General features: G+C 38.7%; 1 protein-coding gene across 2 annotated transcripts in view; it reads right to left on the bottom strand.

The window, feature by feature from the left end:
- TTC8 (tetratricopeptide repeat domain 8) overlaps nt 1-14,278 on the bottom strand; it is a 48,717-nt gene extending 34,439 nt beyond the window's left edge. For both annotated transcript variants that reach the window (XR_451592.2, XM_007188735.2), the window contains exons 1-2: nt 14,087-14,278; nt 589-709 (exon numbers count right to left, since the gene is read on the bottom strand). Coding sequence is in view for 1 of the 2 variants with exons in the window: in XM_007188735.2 (XP_007188797.2) it covers nt 589-709; nt 14,087-14,200 (235 nt within the window). In the remaining variant the exon portion in view is untranslated. The remainder of the gene's footprint in view (nt 1-588; nt 710-14,086) is intronic.
- Nucleotides 14,279-15,669: the final 1,391 nt, after the last annotated feature.

Here is a 15,669-nt window from a genome sequence, read left to right as displayed (position 1 = left end):
CTTCCAAACATATATAAATGACTGATAACTGTCACAACTAACAAATTACCAGCAAGATACCATATGTCATGGTAATCATCCAATACCATTCACAGCAGCATACCTGCAAGCTGGGACTAGGCCATTGTGACAATCCTGATGGACATTCACTGCCTAGCAAATCACTCCATCACCTCACATCATGCATTAGAGCAAATCATCTTCAATTATTACAGTGAAGTGATGTTTTCAAATTATCATTTTTTTAGAACACTTCTGTTGTTTGGATGCTTCCTGTGTTTAGACTCTCAGATAAACAATCTTTGATATATTAGATAAGCAGTTCAGATAGAATGCCTTTTTATAAAATATTTTAAAATGCATAATATGGCTTCTACTGAAAAATAGTTATATATCAATCTCACACCTTAAGTTTAAGATAATATAATTAAATTGTGCCTTTGTACTATAAGGCAGAATAGAGGTAATATTTTTTCATGCATACACGTGTTTCATGTATATGTCTTATTTTTATTATAAAAAAGTACACAGAGAGTATTCCTCCTCCTAATGGCTTTTCATTTACTTAACTGAAAAACCAGTACTTACGTGGAACCTGAGCAATAGCATTTTCATCCAGTATCATTTCTGCAATTCCTTCCTGATCTATGTCAATTTCATCTACGTACACCATTTCAGTTAGTGCTCGTGCTTTTAAAATCCAGGCTGCCTAAAAAGCATAGATAAGATAAAGCATATCTTAAATTGCATTAGAAGTAGTGTATAGCCTATAGAAGCCAGCCATCCTTTATTATTATCTAATTTTTTATCAAACATGTTTACCACACTTAATGCATGATACTAATTTTTTTTTTTTTTTTTTTTTTTTTTGCATGATACTAATTTAAAGGGCTATGTCCAGGAGCTAATACAAGAAGGCAAGGTCATTATTAATCAAGAAACAACCAATAATGTATCAATTACCTAATAAACAAAAGTGTGGTAATTACCTAGTAGTCTTCTAACATGCCTTTCTATAAGTGAAAGAAGATCTTTATAGAAAATTTTATTAGAATAATAATTTGAAAACAGATGAATAAAGCTACAACCATGTGTTCTTTCTGCCTTCCTCCTTCAGGGCCAAGTCCTTCGTGAAGACTTCCCTGATAGTTTAACTCTGAACCTACTTCCCTCTTGTCTTTCTTATAAAGCACTTTCTTTTATACTTCTATTATTATGTACTTACCATATTCAATTATAGTTATTTGGGCATATATATATATTATATATATATTTATATATAATATATTTATTATTTATTATATTTATAATATTATATATATATATTTGGGCATATATATATATATGTCCATATATAATTATTTGGGCATATGTTTGCCCTCCCTTCCCCCAGAACACAAGCTTTTTTACCTTGTTCACTTTTGAATTTTCCATAACACCTACGGTTTGTGTACACAATAGATATTCCAAAAATGTTGACTTGAACTAAGATCAATTTTTCCCACTTCCCAATAACTAATCAACACAATCTTGGTTGCTTTGTGATCTAGCCAGTAGAAAACCTGCTAGAAAGTGGGGGAAAAAATGGAAAGGTAATTAAGGAGCCTAGAAAATATCTTATCAGCTTTGCTTTACCCTGCGAAATTAGACGTAAAGGTGTGCACAGTTAAATACCTTGTTAAATATTTAAAACTGCTTTATCAGAAAAGTTTACCTTTCTGCTTCAATAGAAGCAGAGAGCAATAAAGCTTGGTGTCCTGTGGCAGACTTGGGGAGAAGGCAACCCTTGAGGCAGCAGTGTAGGACCGACTCTGTACTAAAGGGGGAGCAGTAGCAAGGGAAATCTGGAAAGGGGTTAGGCCTCATCATACTAGGAATCTGACTGTGAAGCATGCTGCACGAAGGCAAGGGACCGAGGGAGGAACAGATGGAGGCTGCAAGAGGACCAGAGAGTCCTCACATAAGGATATCGAAATGCACTGAATCATCAGCGTGTATTTATTGAGCACCTCCTACTTATGTAGCACTGGGCTAGGTTCTGAGAAGGAAATGCGAGAAGATGAAAACATGAATCCTAATTTTCCTGAACATATCACCTACTGGATTAAATAACAAGGCAAAGCAATGCATGATATGTGACAAATGTGCTACATGGAAAATGGTTTTACAAGAATTAGAAGGCAGAGATCCTTTTGTGGGCTAAAGTAATTGGAATGTATATTTTTAAAAATTTTTAAAGAAAAAGAATTTTTAAAAGTCTTCATGCTTTCCTTTTAATGGGAACAAAAGGAAATTACATTGTTGCCTTTGGTCCTCACCATGAGGTATTGTCTCCCCTGTGTGAGTCCAGGTCCTCCCAGAAGCAGATGCCAAGAGGGGATTGAATGTGCAGGGCAGAAATAGGGACACAGATGTAGAGAACAAACATATGAGGGGAAAGTGGTGGGGGGAGCGGGGGTGGGGGTGAGGGGGGGTGGTGGTGGGACGAATTGGGAGATTGGGATTGACATACATACAACTAATGTGTATAAAATGGATAACTAATAAGAACCTGCTGTATAAAAAAATAAATTTAAAAAAAATGTTGAAATGAAATATATATATATATATAACATCAGCTGTCCACAGAGCTTGTCATCACAAGAGACAGCCTACCACAGGAAAAAAAAAAAAAAGAAGGCTGTCTTCACAATATATTTAGGTTCCTCAAGTGAAATTACATTTGATTAGATTATTGGGGGTTTGTCTTGTACTTTTCTGGTTGAGGTTTACTGGATTCTTATCAGATAACTTAGAATAAAATATTTCAAACGTTATGTGTAAATTTAACACAATTGAATGAGCAGAATATGGACCCAAAGAACTAATTTGTTTGTTAAAAAAGTCAGTTCCAATTGGAACTGCATCTAACTGTGGGAGCCACCAAAGATTAGGAAAGTTGCCAGATCGATACAGCCATTCTCAGGGGTCAAGGAAGTCATCACTCGTCACTGGCTTGGACTAATGGTTTAATTTAACTTTAAAGATGGCAATAAGTAATCCTGATTTATCTTAAGTCCTCACAGTTCCTATTGCCCTGCAAGTATCTGATGGCTTTAATTTTTCAAAAGGGCATATTCTTTGCTCAGCACTCCTGGTGGACAGGAGGAAGGACTGCAGCATTTTCTGTTCACACGGTAAAGCAGGATGTGGGCTTCACTAGTTCATTCCCATATTCCCAGGGAGCACCTACTGCATGCCGGGTCCTGGGAACAGAGGTGAGTAAGTCACAGCCCAAGTTCTAGCTCATAAGAATTTCAGTGTTATGGGGAAAGTGTAAAAACGAAAACCTGGAACATGCTATAGAAGGACAAAGAAAGGCACGCAGCTGCCTTGGGGTGGAAGAAAAGGTAAAGGAGGAGAGTTTGCCCCACGGCCAAGACAGGAGAGCGCGCGCCAGGTAGAGCGCATAGGGCAAAGGAAGGCCAGCTTGAGGGCTCATTTGGAGAAACAAGAGTGTGGTAGAAGAATCAGGTTCAGCTGAGGAGAAGCTGCTTGAGAAGAAGCTGGAGAAAAAGGCAGAGGCCAATGAGGGATCCTGTAGGCCACCTGTATGCCATGATGAGGAGCTAATAAAGCTTCAGGAGTATGATTTGGAGTCCTAGTTAAACTGACTCTCTAAAAGTCAAGTTTTTATTATTACAGTATCATTTACACAGTTGGATATTAATTATCCATGCACATATTTTTTAAACTATTTTCATACTCATTCTGTTATCTCATAGTCCAATCCATCATGCTTCTTGACTTCTATCCTTCTACTAACCCCTCAAATATTAAGAAGGTGCAAATTATTTTACATCAGGCTAAGCAGAACATAGGAAAGTAAATCCACTATTCCCTCCCAACCAAATGAATATATGCTTCAGAAGCCAAATAGGAAGATCTTTTTTTAAAAAATTTTATTCCATAAGAATTCACTTTTTCAAAAAGGTAAATCTATATTTGTTTCAGTTTCTAAAACCTCATTATTAAGAAGTAGAAATAATGATGTGAATTTCTGATATTTAAAGATCTGCAATAAGATCTACTTGCATCATTACTTAATTTTAAATTTCATCAGTATTTGAGAATATTAATTTTCCTGACTTTCCTCCTTCTATCCTAACAAAAAATGACCTTGAAAATAATGTATCACTGCTTGATTAAACATCAGATTGTATTCAAAGAACTGCTCTGGGCAACAGGAACAATTCTTGGAATTTTAATGAAAACATTTTATTTTGGAGGCAAGCCAAGTATGTTTTACAGCCCTAAATTCCTCTGCCTGTTTAAATTTTTTTAAGTTCAAAACTAATCAGTGATTAAAATAAAATGCATACAGTATTGTAAATCTACTGTACTCCAATAAAAATTTTAAAAAATAAAATAAAATGCCTAACAAAGCAAATTGGTAACCCTACACTGCCACTTGAATCTGAATAAAACTATAAATTGGTTTTTATCAGAAATACTTAAGTTGTTAATAAATGACAGGGTCATGCAGTTTATGTAGATAAATTTGAATACCTACGTATTGGAAGTCCTGTAAAATCGATAAAAATAATAGATGCTTAGGAATTTTTTTTAAGGGAAAAGCATAGATTCTCCCAATCTAAATGAGTAATCATCATATCAATTATTTCCTTTTTTATCTGCGAAACATAATCCCATCTCATTTACCTGCTGAGTTAGTCTATAGGACATTACTCTTAAGGCAACTATCTACCAGCTAACATCAGGAAAATACTGACTTACCTGTACTACCTTCTGTGAGGTTAATCCAATTTTAGTGATAAAAATAGACAAATGAAACGGTTAAAACTCTACTGACTGAGTAAAACAGGTTTACACTGTTTTGTTCCTCCTAATACAGACTGCAAGGCGATGTAAGGCCTTTTAAGGCATGTAAGAAACAATTTTACTAAGTTATTCTTAGAATAAAGCTACCAAAAGAACAGTCTGTCTAACCTGATTTAGACATCATGAGAATCAGTAACATTTGACACTCTGCCTACTCTATGAAAATGAAAATTTAGGCACAAAATGTTGAATTGTTATTGTAAAGCCTCATTTATTTTGAAGTGATAAAAACCTGCAAAAGAGGAAAGGCAAAAAGTGTAAATAGTGAGCTCAAAAGAATCCAGTCAGCCTTGTTCCCTTCTGATTCTTTTAGATCACTATCCAATTAAGTCTAGAGTAACAGAGCAGGAAATATCAAATACAGGTCCTTCATGAAGTCCCTATGCTGGTTTGAAACTTTCAAATACCATTGAAAGTTTTCAAACCATACCAACAATGCAAATTATTGATGTTTTAATTTAATTTTAACTTTAATCAAAATCTTCCAAAATTACTGAAAACAAAAGGCACATTACTTACTCTATTTATAGCTTAGGTGATTCTTATGACTTGTACATGTATTATACAAAACATAGTTTTGCACCCTCTATCAATTTGGAAATCATGATTATGAACATTCCAATGACAAATGTCATCCTTTTAAAGAACACAGTACTACATTTTAACCTATTTACCATGTTTGCTTGAAACTACACAGGCCTCCATCAGAGTATTTTGTATACTACTTTCTTCTAAAAGGTTTGATAATTACGCATGTAAACCCCATGAGGTTCAAATTGTTTATTTATCTAAAAAACACTTAAAATTCACTCTTGCTTGGCAGGGCAAACCCCTGGCAATATTTAAGTTCTCTGATTTACAGCTCTCTCACCCCTTCTCCTTATTCCCAGACTTACTGGAAACCCTCTTGGGCTAAAAGCTTCACTGGCCAGGAGGCCCCCTAACCAGACCTCCTCTTCCTGGGTTCCCTTGCCACTCATCTACTGTCTCATTCAGTTAGCAGGTCTCTCTGGCCACCTCCCATTTCTAACAAAGTTCATTTGGTAGATGTGGCTGTCTGGCCAAGTCTCTTCTTCCTCACAGTGGCAGGCATCTCTCTCTAAAAACAAGACCTTCCCAAGCAGAGTCGGCCTACTCTTTACTCAAGACGTATGATCCAATCCATCACAATCTTTTCAGACACTCCCGACATCTTGGCTCCCTTTCCAAGCCTCTGACTCCCCTTGCCTCCGCCTTTATTTTTCTCATCTTCTAGGTCAATATTGGTCATTTCTATTTAAGCTACAAGTCTTAATGAGTAGAGTGCCCTAGTTTTACATCCATAGACACAAAGTATTGGAAATATAATAGTTTATAGTTCTATAAGAAGGTACAGAATGCCTGGTAGATATAGCTAATTTTATAACAGCACAAGTAGATAGGCAGCTAATTTTCTAATCTATAGCAACAACTAAGCAATAGTAATTAAACTATTCTCTAAACTAAAGGTTGCAGCTAAACCTTTACCTGAGACACTGGCAATTCTGGATCTGGTTCCTGGAAAGCATTAAGAAGGTAGTAAACATTTTTAGGATAATACAGTTCCTAAAATTAAAAGTCTTAATGACCAACCAAGTATTTGTAGGTGGACTCAAACTCATTCAATAAAAACCCAAACATGAACTTTAATCTTTCCCCAAAAGTGCCCTCACAAGTTCTGTAAAGGTAACACCCTATCCACTGAAGAGTGCTAAATTTTCTATGATCAGAAAATTCTAATTACTCTAACCTCATTTAGAGCACAGAGAAGAGATCTTTACATATTTAATGAATTCACAGTATTTCAGGAATTAAAAATAATTTTATAACTATACCAAGGAAGCTATTTTTATATTCAAAAACAAGTTCATGGTGGTTAAAGCATTCAGACTTTAATCACTTGAGGAGGAGGAGGAAAATCCACATACTATAAACCCTTCTATTCCCCATAAACATAATGGGATCAGTGGCTAAAGATAAGAAATTAATTCTGACTGCAATGTCTTCTGAGAAATTTTTGTAAATAGACTATGTAATATATATCAGGGCCAGGTGCTGATAAACGCAGGGTTTTTTTCTGTCCAAAATTAAATAGAAATGCATTGGTTAAAAAAACAGATTTATAACAAATTTATTTATAAAAGATCTACACTTTCACGTCTACAGTCAGCAGCCTCTGAACAGTCTATCTGCAGCATGTTTTACTGGGAAAGCTACTAAGAAACAGAAAAAGGAAAGAAAAAAAAATCCTTGCTTTCCTTGCTTTCTACAGCTCTAAAATCCAAAAAAAAAAAATACCCGAAATATTTTTTTGAGAATATATTATGTGTGCAAGCAATGTGTAAACCATCTGGTCACCAAGCAAGGATAAGCAATTTCTTTCGCATGACACACAGTAGCAACAAGAGAGGAAAAGGCTAAACTAAGCTAGAAAGTGAGAGCCCTAGGGGGTGGGAGTTAGAGAATACTTGGCAATCAGCTGAACAGAACACAAAACAGCAACTAAGAAGACACAGTAATTGGAGGTTTTCAATGCCAGTGTGCAGAAGAAAGAGCTGGAAAAAGAACAGATTTCCTAGATCCCACCATCCATATTTAGAGAAATACACTGATACAGGCAATGAGATGACAGAAGAAATAACCCCTTCTATTCTTTCTTCTATTTATTTGTATACGTGTCTAAATGACCCCCCATTATCTCATTTGAGTCCCACAACAACCATCTCAGGGAGGCAGGTAAGTGTTATTATCCATTTTACAGATCAGGAAACAAATTCAGAGATGTCATGTAATTTGCTCAAGGTCACACAAAGAAGCTCTTTCTTGCCAGTCCACCTTGGAGATTAAAAAAAATGAGTTGGATGCATAGTAGGGCAGGATTGAAGGGTAAAGTGTAAGAGAGATACAAGATAAGTTCCATATAGAAACAGGTAAAAAAGTTTACCGGAGGTGATTGTAGACAGCGTTTGAAAAGGAACACAGTTAAAGGAGACAGAGCCACGGAGAGTAAGTAAACGCTGGATGCTTGTTAGTCGGCCAAGGGCAGGGAGATTCCTCCAGTGGCCCAAACTGACCCCGGCAGCTCAGCCTCAGAGCGCTCTGTTCACCAGCAAACGCCTTCATGCTCTCTGTGTCTCGTCCTGCCCCGCAGGATCGCACTTACGACTTACCAGGCAGGTAAGATGAAAGGTAGAGAAGCAGGGGTCCCCAGTGAGCTGTATGTTAGTAGTTGGTTGAGACAATGATCTGGTGATCCAAGCCAAATAAACATCTTTCTGTATGATTATCTTATTTATTTCCTCACTGGGGCCATGGAGACTTATTACCAGGCATTCTTTTGATTCTGTACTCTGCAGAGCAGTTCACGTTGCTGAATTTCAGCCTTTTCTGCACCTTCAAACCATTGACAGTAATAACCCCCTCCTCTCTGCAACATCTCTCATTATAAGCAGAGATTGGGGGTGGGAAGAAAAATGTGAATTACCCCCATTCTGATAAACAGCTAACCCTCCCACTCCCAGAATCACAGATTTTAACAATTTAAAAATCTATCAGAAATCTACCCCATTAAGAAAAGTATATTAACTTTAAAAAAAAAAAAAAACTGCCTCTATGTTTTATGAACTGTTGAATTATACTGGAGCTAAAACCGGGGCTGCTTTTAAAGCCATGAATCTGACATATGGAACACAAAGAACAGTAATCAGATTAAGCAACTAATCAGGATGACCGACATGAGCTGTAAAAGCAAGCATTCCCTCTAGGTCACGTTGCTGCATGGAAGGCCATTTTGCATTTCTCTCTTTTATGTCTTATAACTTTTAACCACTTCTCACGATTTAGAGAAAACTTTGAAAAAAGACAACACTTCTCTATGAATTGATTGTTCCTACTGTCTTTTGTCAAATGGGGAAACTACAATGAATTAACCAGTTATCCTTCTTTATTCTTAACTGATCAGAACTTTAATGTCCTTCATGCTTACAGACCCTGCCCTCTGTTTCACACCATTCTGCATCTGGGAAAAGCAGTTCAGAATCCATCTTTTTCAGGAACCCATCCCAAACATCATGTTATTATCTTCAACCTACCCTTCAGTCCTTCCATATCCAAATAAAATTGTTTTACTCTAAGGAAACAAGCTGGTCCATAGTATATCATACCTCTCCGGCCAACCTGACTACTCTGACTTTGGCAAGAATCAAAACTAAATAAAATCCACATGTCCTGCCAAGGCAGGAGACACGGGTTCGAGCCCTGGTCTGGGAGGATTCCACATGCCGTGGAGCAACTAAGCCCATGGGCCACAACTGCTGAGCCTGCGCTCTGGAGCCGGCGAGCCACAGCTGCTGAAGCCCGCACGCCTAGAGCCGGTGCTCCGCAGCAGGAGAGGCCACCGCGATGATAAGCCCATGCACCACAACGAGGAGTGGCCCCCGCTCGCCACAGCTGGAGAAAGCCCGTGCACAGCAAAGACCCAATGCAGCTAAAAATAAATTAATTAATTAATTAAAAAAAAATCCACATGTCCTAATAGAAAATAAAAGGCACTAGTTAAATATTTTTGATGATACTATACCAAAATGGTATCTCTTAAAGGAGAACTAAATGTAGAAGAAATAGTCTTAGAGGTGGGCTTCATTCCAAAAGGTTAATGTATCACCACCGAAATGTCTTTTTGAAGCTCCCTGGACCAGCTTATAAAAAGATTAGCAAAGAGCAAATCACTTTAGAGAGGTTCTCCTCATCTGGGAGAAAAATAAGCAAAACCCAAAGTGAATATTAACATAAAAAACAAAAGCTATTTTTGTTCTAGAAAAAAAAAAGCAAGAGCAAAAATGAATCCATTTGGCACTCAGGAGAAATATTTTAATTTCCTTTCTCTTCCATGTGTCCAGGCACTGCTTCAAAGTCACTCATTTGTAATAAAATCAGTTGCGTGGCACAGGAATGGTAATTCAAGAAGCTGCAGAGGAAAAATATTCTGCTTTAAAATGTAGAAGCCTCAAAAAAAAAGCCCATGAGGCTAAAGGGGTACATGAAGATAAGCCAGGGAAACCGCAGGGGCTGAGGACCACCTGCCCCTGCACCGATCATATTACCGTTAGCTTCTCATAGATTGCTAGTCTCTCCATTTAACTTCCTCCACTGAAACAAGAGCGTTGTGAAGAAATACCAATGATGATAATGACTATCAGAAATACTCTCCTGGAGGGATCCAGGAAGAATTTGCTCAACTGATTAAAAAAAAAAAAAAAAACTGACCCTCGAAATAAGAAATGAATTAAGAATGTCCATAATGCAATTACATTTGTATGAAAAGGTGAATACATATAAGAACCTATGGTGCTGAGAATTAGGATGGAGGGCAGGGAGAAGCAAAGACCACCAGGCAGTTAGGGTGATCTCCATAAACAGAGGGGAAGCTAGCACACATAAATAACACCATGCAGATGCATATATGAATATGATCAAGGCACTCATTCAGCAAAGTACATAACGACGGCACCTGTGTGCCAGATTCTGCGCCATTCCATACAGATCTGCCATCCTGGACTCACAGTCTAAGAGAAAGAATGAGAATTTTCAAGCTTTTCATCAAAGGAACCTCCTAAAGCTTCCTAAAGCTCCTCATTAAATGCATCAGCACTCTAACATAAATATTTAAATTCTTTTTAATTAATTCAGAAAAAAGCAGGATTTCTCTAAGCTTGGGGAAATCATACTGGAAAATATCTCCAAAATGAAATAACAATTAGATACAAAATGCACAAATTGGTGCTAAGAGAAGCATACAGAGAAAAAGCGCAGTGTTTAAAGGTTGGATCAAAGAATAACTAATAGGAGTGAACCATGTAAACTTTTCAGAGGCCGTATCCAGGCATCCAAAGGCCAGTTTGGTAAGATAACATGAAGTTAAAACTTCTGTTCCTGGTGAAGTGCTACTCGTCATTCTGACAATATATATAGTTCCTCCTTAAAGAAACTATCTCAGCATAACAAATAAAAAGGATTAGAAAGGGAAAAAATGTCGTAAGTTTCTTCTAGATCTGGTACATTCTCCTCAGCAGCCTTTGATACTTGTAGGAGCTAAACATATCAACCCCTGCTTATAACAATAAAACAATAACAAAGAATTACATTTCAAAAAACATTTCTAGGATATTAAAATTAATTATGTATCACATTATGAAGTATTATTTCAAATCCACAATAAATAGGACAGTGGAATAAGCCAGGATTTAACAAGATCTGTTGCCATAATGATCTTAACCATGTCAGATGGTTAACCAATGACAACAGCAATATTTCCCAGTATGATCTTGTATCTTTTATTCTTCACTACCATTACCAAAATCAGATCCACTAAACATTCCTTGTAACAAGTCTTAATTTTCCAAGAGGGCCAGCAAGGCCTAAAGGGAACTATATAAGAGGCCAAATAAAAAGATCCAAGTTACTAACTTGTTTAGCTGTTAATTTTGGAGACTTTAAATGAAGTTCTTAATTTGTTCACCCTGTTCTCCCTAGGTACAAGGAAAGGGGTCAAGATCTCCGCTACAGCTCCTTCTTAACCATTAATAGAAACGCTGATGCTTTGCCTATGCAGTTCCCAAAGTGACGACATCTCCCCAGGATAAATTTGTACCTCTCCCCCAAAAAAGGAATCAGTCAGCGGTCAAGTAAGTTTCAGAATACTGCCTTAATCAAAATTAGGCAGGTTACCTTCCTTCAGGACTTCTCAGAGCCTTTAATCCAGGTACACAGATATGTCAAATTCCCATTTAGCTAAAAATCTTGAAAAAGGAACAGCAAACAGGAAAATGTACTGGAAAAAGTTCAGAAACACAGAGTTTTGAAAAATTACGCTACATAAGCACCAAAGAAGCAGCACAGGCTAGACAAAGGGAATGGGCTTACCAGCTTTGTACCTTTGGACAAATTACTTCACCATGTGCCTCAGTGTGCTCTATCTGTAAAATGGGGGAAATAGTACCAACTTCCTAAAATAGCTGAGGATTAAATGAGATAACATATAAAACCCTCTGAATCAAGCCTGACACAGAGTAAATACTCAATAAATGTTACCTGTTATCTTTGTTACATACTTTGCAAGGTTATTCTAAGCAAAGAAATACACATAATTTATAGAATTTATCCCTGGCAAGTAGTAAGCACTCAATAAAATGTCACTGAACACTGTGAAGTCCTGATCACAGTGTCTAGCACAAACTAAACCTGAACTGCAGTACTGAATGTCACTATGATTACGTCATTAAGATTAGAGACATGGAAAACAAACTATGGTTACCAAAGGGGATAGCAGGGTGCGGGGCGGGGGGGTGGTGGATAGATCAGCAGTTTGGGATTAACATATACACACTACTATATATAAAACAGATAACCAACAAGGACCTACTGTATAGCACAGGGAACTATATTCAATATCTTGTAATAACCTATAATAGAAAACCTGAAAAAGAATATATGTATGTATAACTGAATTGCTTCGCTGTATACACCTGAAACTAACACAACATTGTAAATTAACTATACTTCAATGGTTAAAAATGGTTTAAATAAGGTTTTAACCATTAATAAAAACACTGCTGCTTTGCCTATAACACATTTCCTAATGTGACAACATCTCCCTAGGATGATAACATCAGATATCTGAGCCTCGCCCACTGCCAAAAAAGGAATCGGTGATCAAATAAGTTTCAGAACTATTGTATTCATCAAAATTAGGCAAAGTTTCTTTCTGCAGAACTCCTCGGAACCTTTAGTACGAATCTCTAAGTAGGGAATATACATTTCCCAAATGCATTTAATGAGGAAACTTTCTTTCACTGAGCACTCTTGGGACTGTTGTTCTTTGGAACACAGAATGGAAACTATCCTAACTCAATGGAAAAATAGAACCATGTCTGGTACATCACTGGTTTGTAACAAACTTTGGTTGTACAAATGTAAAGGGGTCCATATTTTGTTGTGGTTCCCAAACATATTTGAGGGTGGAATCCTTTTTTTTTTTTTTTTTAAGCAGCATTTGTGGGACTACAATGCCAGGAAACATGGAAGCGTGCTTGTCTATGGAAATGCAGTCCTATTAACCAATGTGACCTAACACAAGCACAACCTAGTTTAGCATTCCTACTAACACAGATTGCTCTGTGGGAGATGTGCTATCTATCTGAAGGCCAAAAGATTCACTTTAATAGGTTATCCTCAATCCATTTGCTGGGCGCTAAGGCAGAGCCTAGTGACAGTTTTCACGCCTCAGTTTACGGAACTCCCCCTCAATTTTCCTTTTTTTTCTAACATCTCCAAGGCAACACCACTAGAGGAAAAGCTGGGAAACTATAACTACATGGGTACGTTCTGCATTTAATAGACGTACTGACAAACTACCAGAGCTCTGCTCTCCCTTTTTCTCCTTTTTTGTCTCTTCCAGGATCTACCTGACCACCAGAGTTGTACCTCTCTTATACCTAGCATACAAGGCTTTTCACTCACTTTGTTTAATATTATACTTTACTTAAGAAACCCTAAATAAACTACTATAATCAATGCCATCTTTCCTTCTTTTACAGGAACTTTTTTCCCATCCCTCCCTCCTAATAATGAATGTATCTTTTCCTCTCCTAGATTCTCATTCCTCTAATTTGCATTATTTGCCTCAAGTTGCACTCAAGCCCCAGCATCAAAGGCTCCCCACGCTTGGACAACAGTCTTAAGATGAACCAGAAGGATTACACGTTTGATCCAAAAGAAAAAAAGGCAGCTATTTCAACAGGGAGTGGGAAGTTACAGATCTTTATGTTTATACATAATGGTTTTAGAAATCAATACCGTACGTGCAGCGAGCTTAAGAGTCCATCCACATGCAAGTATAAAGGAACTAACAAAGTTCGTCACCAAATTGTTCCTTTAAGCGACGTTTGAAGGAAAGGGGCTGCTGAAGTTTGAGGAGGGGGCGGTCGTGGCACAGCACTCGTGGGTCCCGCGGGCAAGGACCCACCGGCCAAGGCTCCAGGGGGTCTCGCTCCAGGTGCCTGTGCTGACCACAAGGTCAATCTCGCCCTGCGCCTTCTTCCCTAGAGACCCCTCCCAGGGACCTGGGAATCCCCCAGAGCCCTCAGCCTTATTGCCGGGATCCACAGGTCTGACGGGGTCCGGCCTGTACCTGGTCATAAGGGGACTTCTCCAGCATCTGCGTGCACAGATCGGCGCAGAGCTGGAACTTCCTGCGCCTAAAATAGCTCCAGGCCAGGAGCAGCGGCTCCATCTCCGAGCCCATGGCGGCAGAGAGCCGGCAGCGAAACACCAGGGCGCGGCTCAGGGAAGGCGGGGGGCGAGGAGCATGCGGCCTCCAGCCCTGCCCAGCAACGCGCGGGGGAAGGGGCCTTGCCAGAGAGACGCCCTGCATCGCGCCTGAGAATAGGAAAAAGAAAACCCACCTCGAGTAGAACTCAGCTATAGGACTGCCAAACCTTGGCTTTAAAAATTGTATACTTTTAAAGGCTACATATTTCATTAATTTTCTAGAAGACGGAACCGTGGCTAAAGTAAGAGGCAGTGACTTAGACACCTCCAACTGGGGTCCTCCACCCACCCAGAGGAGGACCGGTTGCCTGGCAACCGAACTCTCCGCATACTCTGCCAGTCCCAGAAAAATCCCCAGAGTTGACCGTTCGGCCGGTCGCTGTCATACTTTTACCCTTCAGGCATTCTTACCCCTATCACTTATCCCTCCGACTTTAGAAACACAAACATGAGAACAGTTTCTCCAATACCATCTCGCCCACCAGAACCCAAAGACCTAAATCCTAGAACTCCCAGTCTGTTTCTCTAAATCCCTCTCACCCAATCTTGGTGTCCGAATGAAAAGGTACATTGAGGATTGCTTAGTCCAAACCGTTCGTTTTACAGATAAGAAACTGAGATGAGCTCAGAGAAATTATTAACCTAGTGTGGCGTGGAGTTAGGGAGCTGGATTGTAATCCAGATGACTACAAACTGTTAATACAATTTGTTAATTCCACGATGCCTAGGGGTTCTGGATTATAAATCGGTGACATTTTTGCCAAACAAGATAATGTACGAAAAAAAAGTTTTTTTGAGGTTTTGAAACACCATCTCCACGCACTTGTTGTTTGTCAAATGTTTACTTGTGCAGAGTGATTTCTTCAGGTACAATTCTGACTTTCCTCTAGAGATTTACACAGATGACAAATATCTTTTATTTATTTATTTATTTTATTTATTTATGGCTGTGTTGGGTCTTCGTTTCTGTACGAGGGCTTTCTCTAGTTGCGGCAAGTGGGGGCCACTCTTCATCGCGGTGCGCGGGCCTCTCATTATCGTCGCCTCTCTTGTTGCAGAGCACAGGCTCCAGACGCGCAGGCTCAGTAATTGTGGCTCACGGGCCTAGTTGCTCCGTGGCATGTGGGATCCTCCCAGACCAGTGCTAGGACCCGTGTCCCCCGCATTGGCAGGCAGGCTCTCAACCACTGCACCAAGGGAAGCCCGACAAATATCTTTAATGGTTAGGAAGAGAGAAGTGTGACCAAGCTGCTAAGTCCAGGTTGACTTCATTATGGAGGACTAGCGGATATTTTTTCCTTGCCTTCTTCCTACCACAGTGAGAGAGGCAGGAGAGGAAAAGTTAACTCAATATTGAAGAACTGTCTGATCAGGTCTAACTCTCCTTTACAGATAAGAAGCGAACTAACAGCTCTTAGTAAAGATAAATCACTCGTAATTTTC

The sequence above is a fragment of the Balaenoptera acutorostrata genome, chromosome 3, assembly GCF_949987535.1.
Source record: "Balaenoptera acutorostrata chromosome 3, mBalAcu1.1, whole genome shotgun sequence".
Lineage (NCBI taxonomy): Eukaryota > Metazoa > Chordata > Mammalia > Artiodactyla > Balaenopteridae > Balaenoptera > Balaenoptera acutorostrata.
This window is presented reverse-complemented; position numbering and strand designations above follow the sequence as displayed.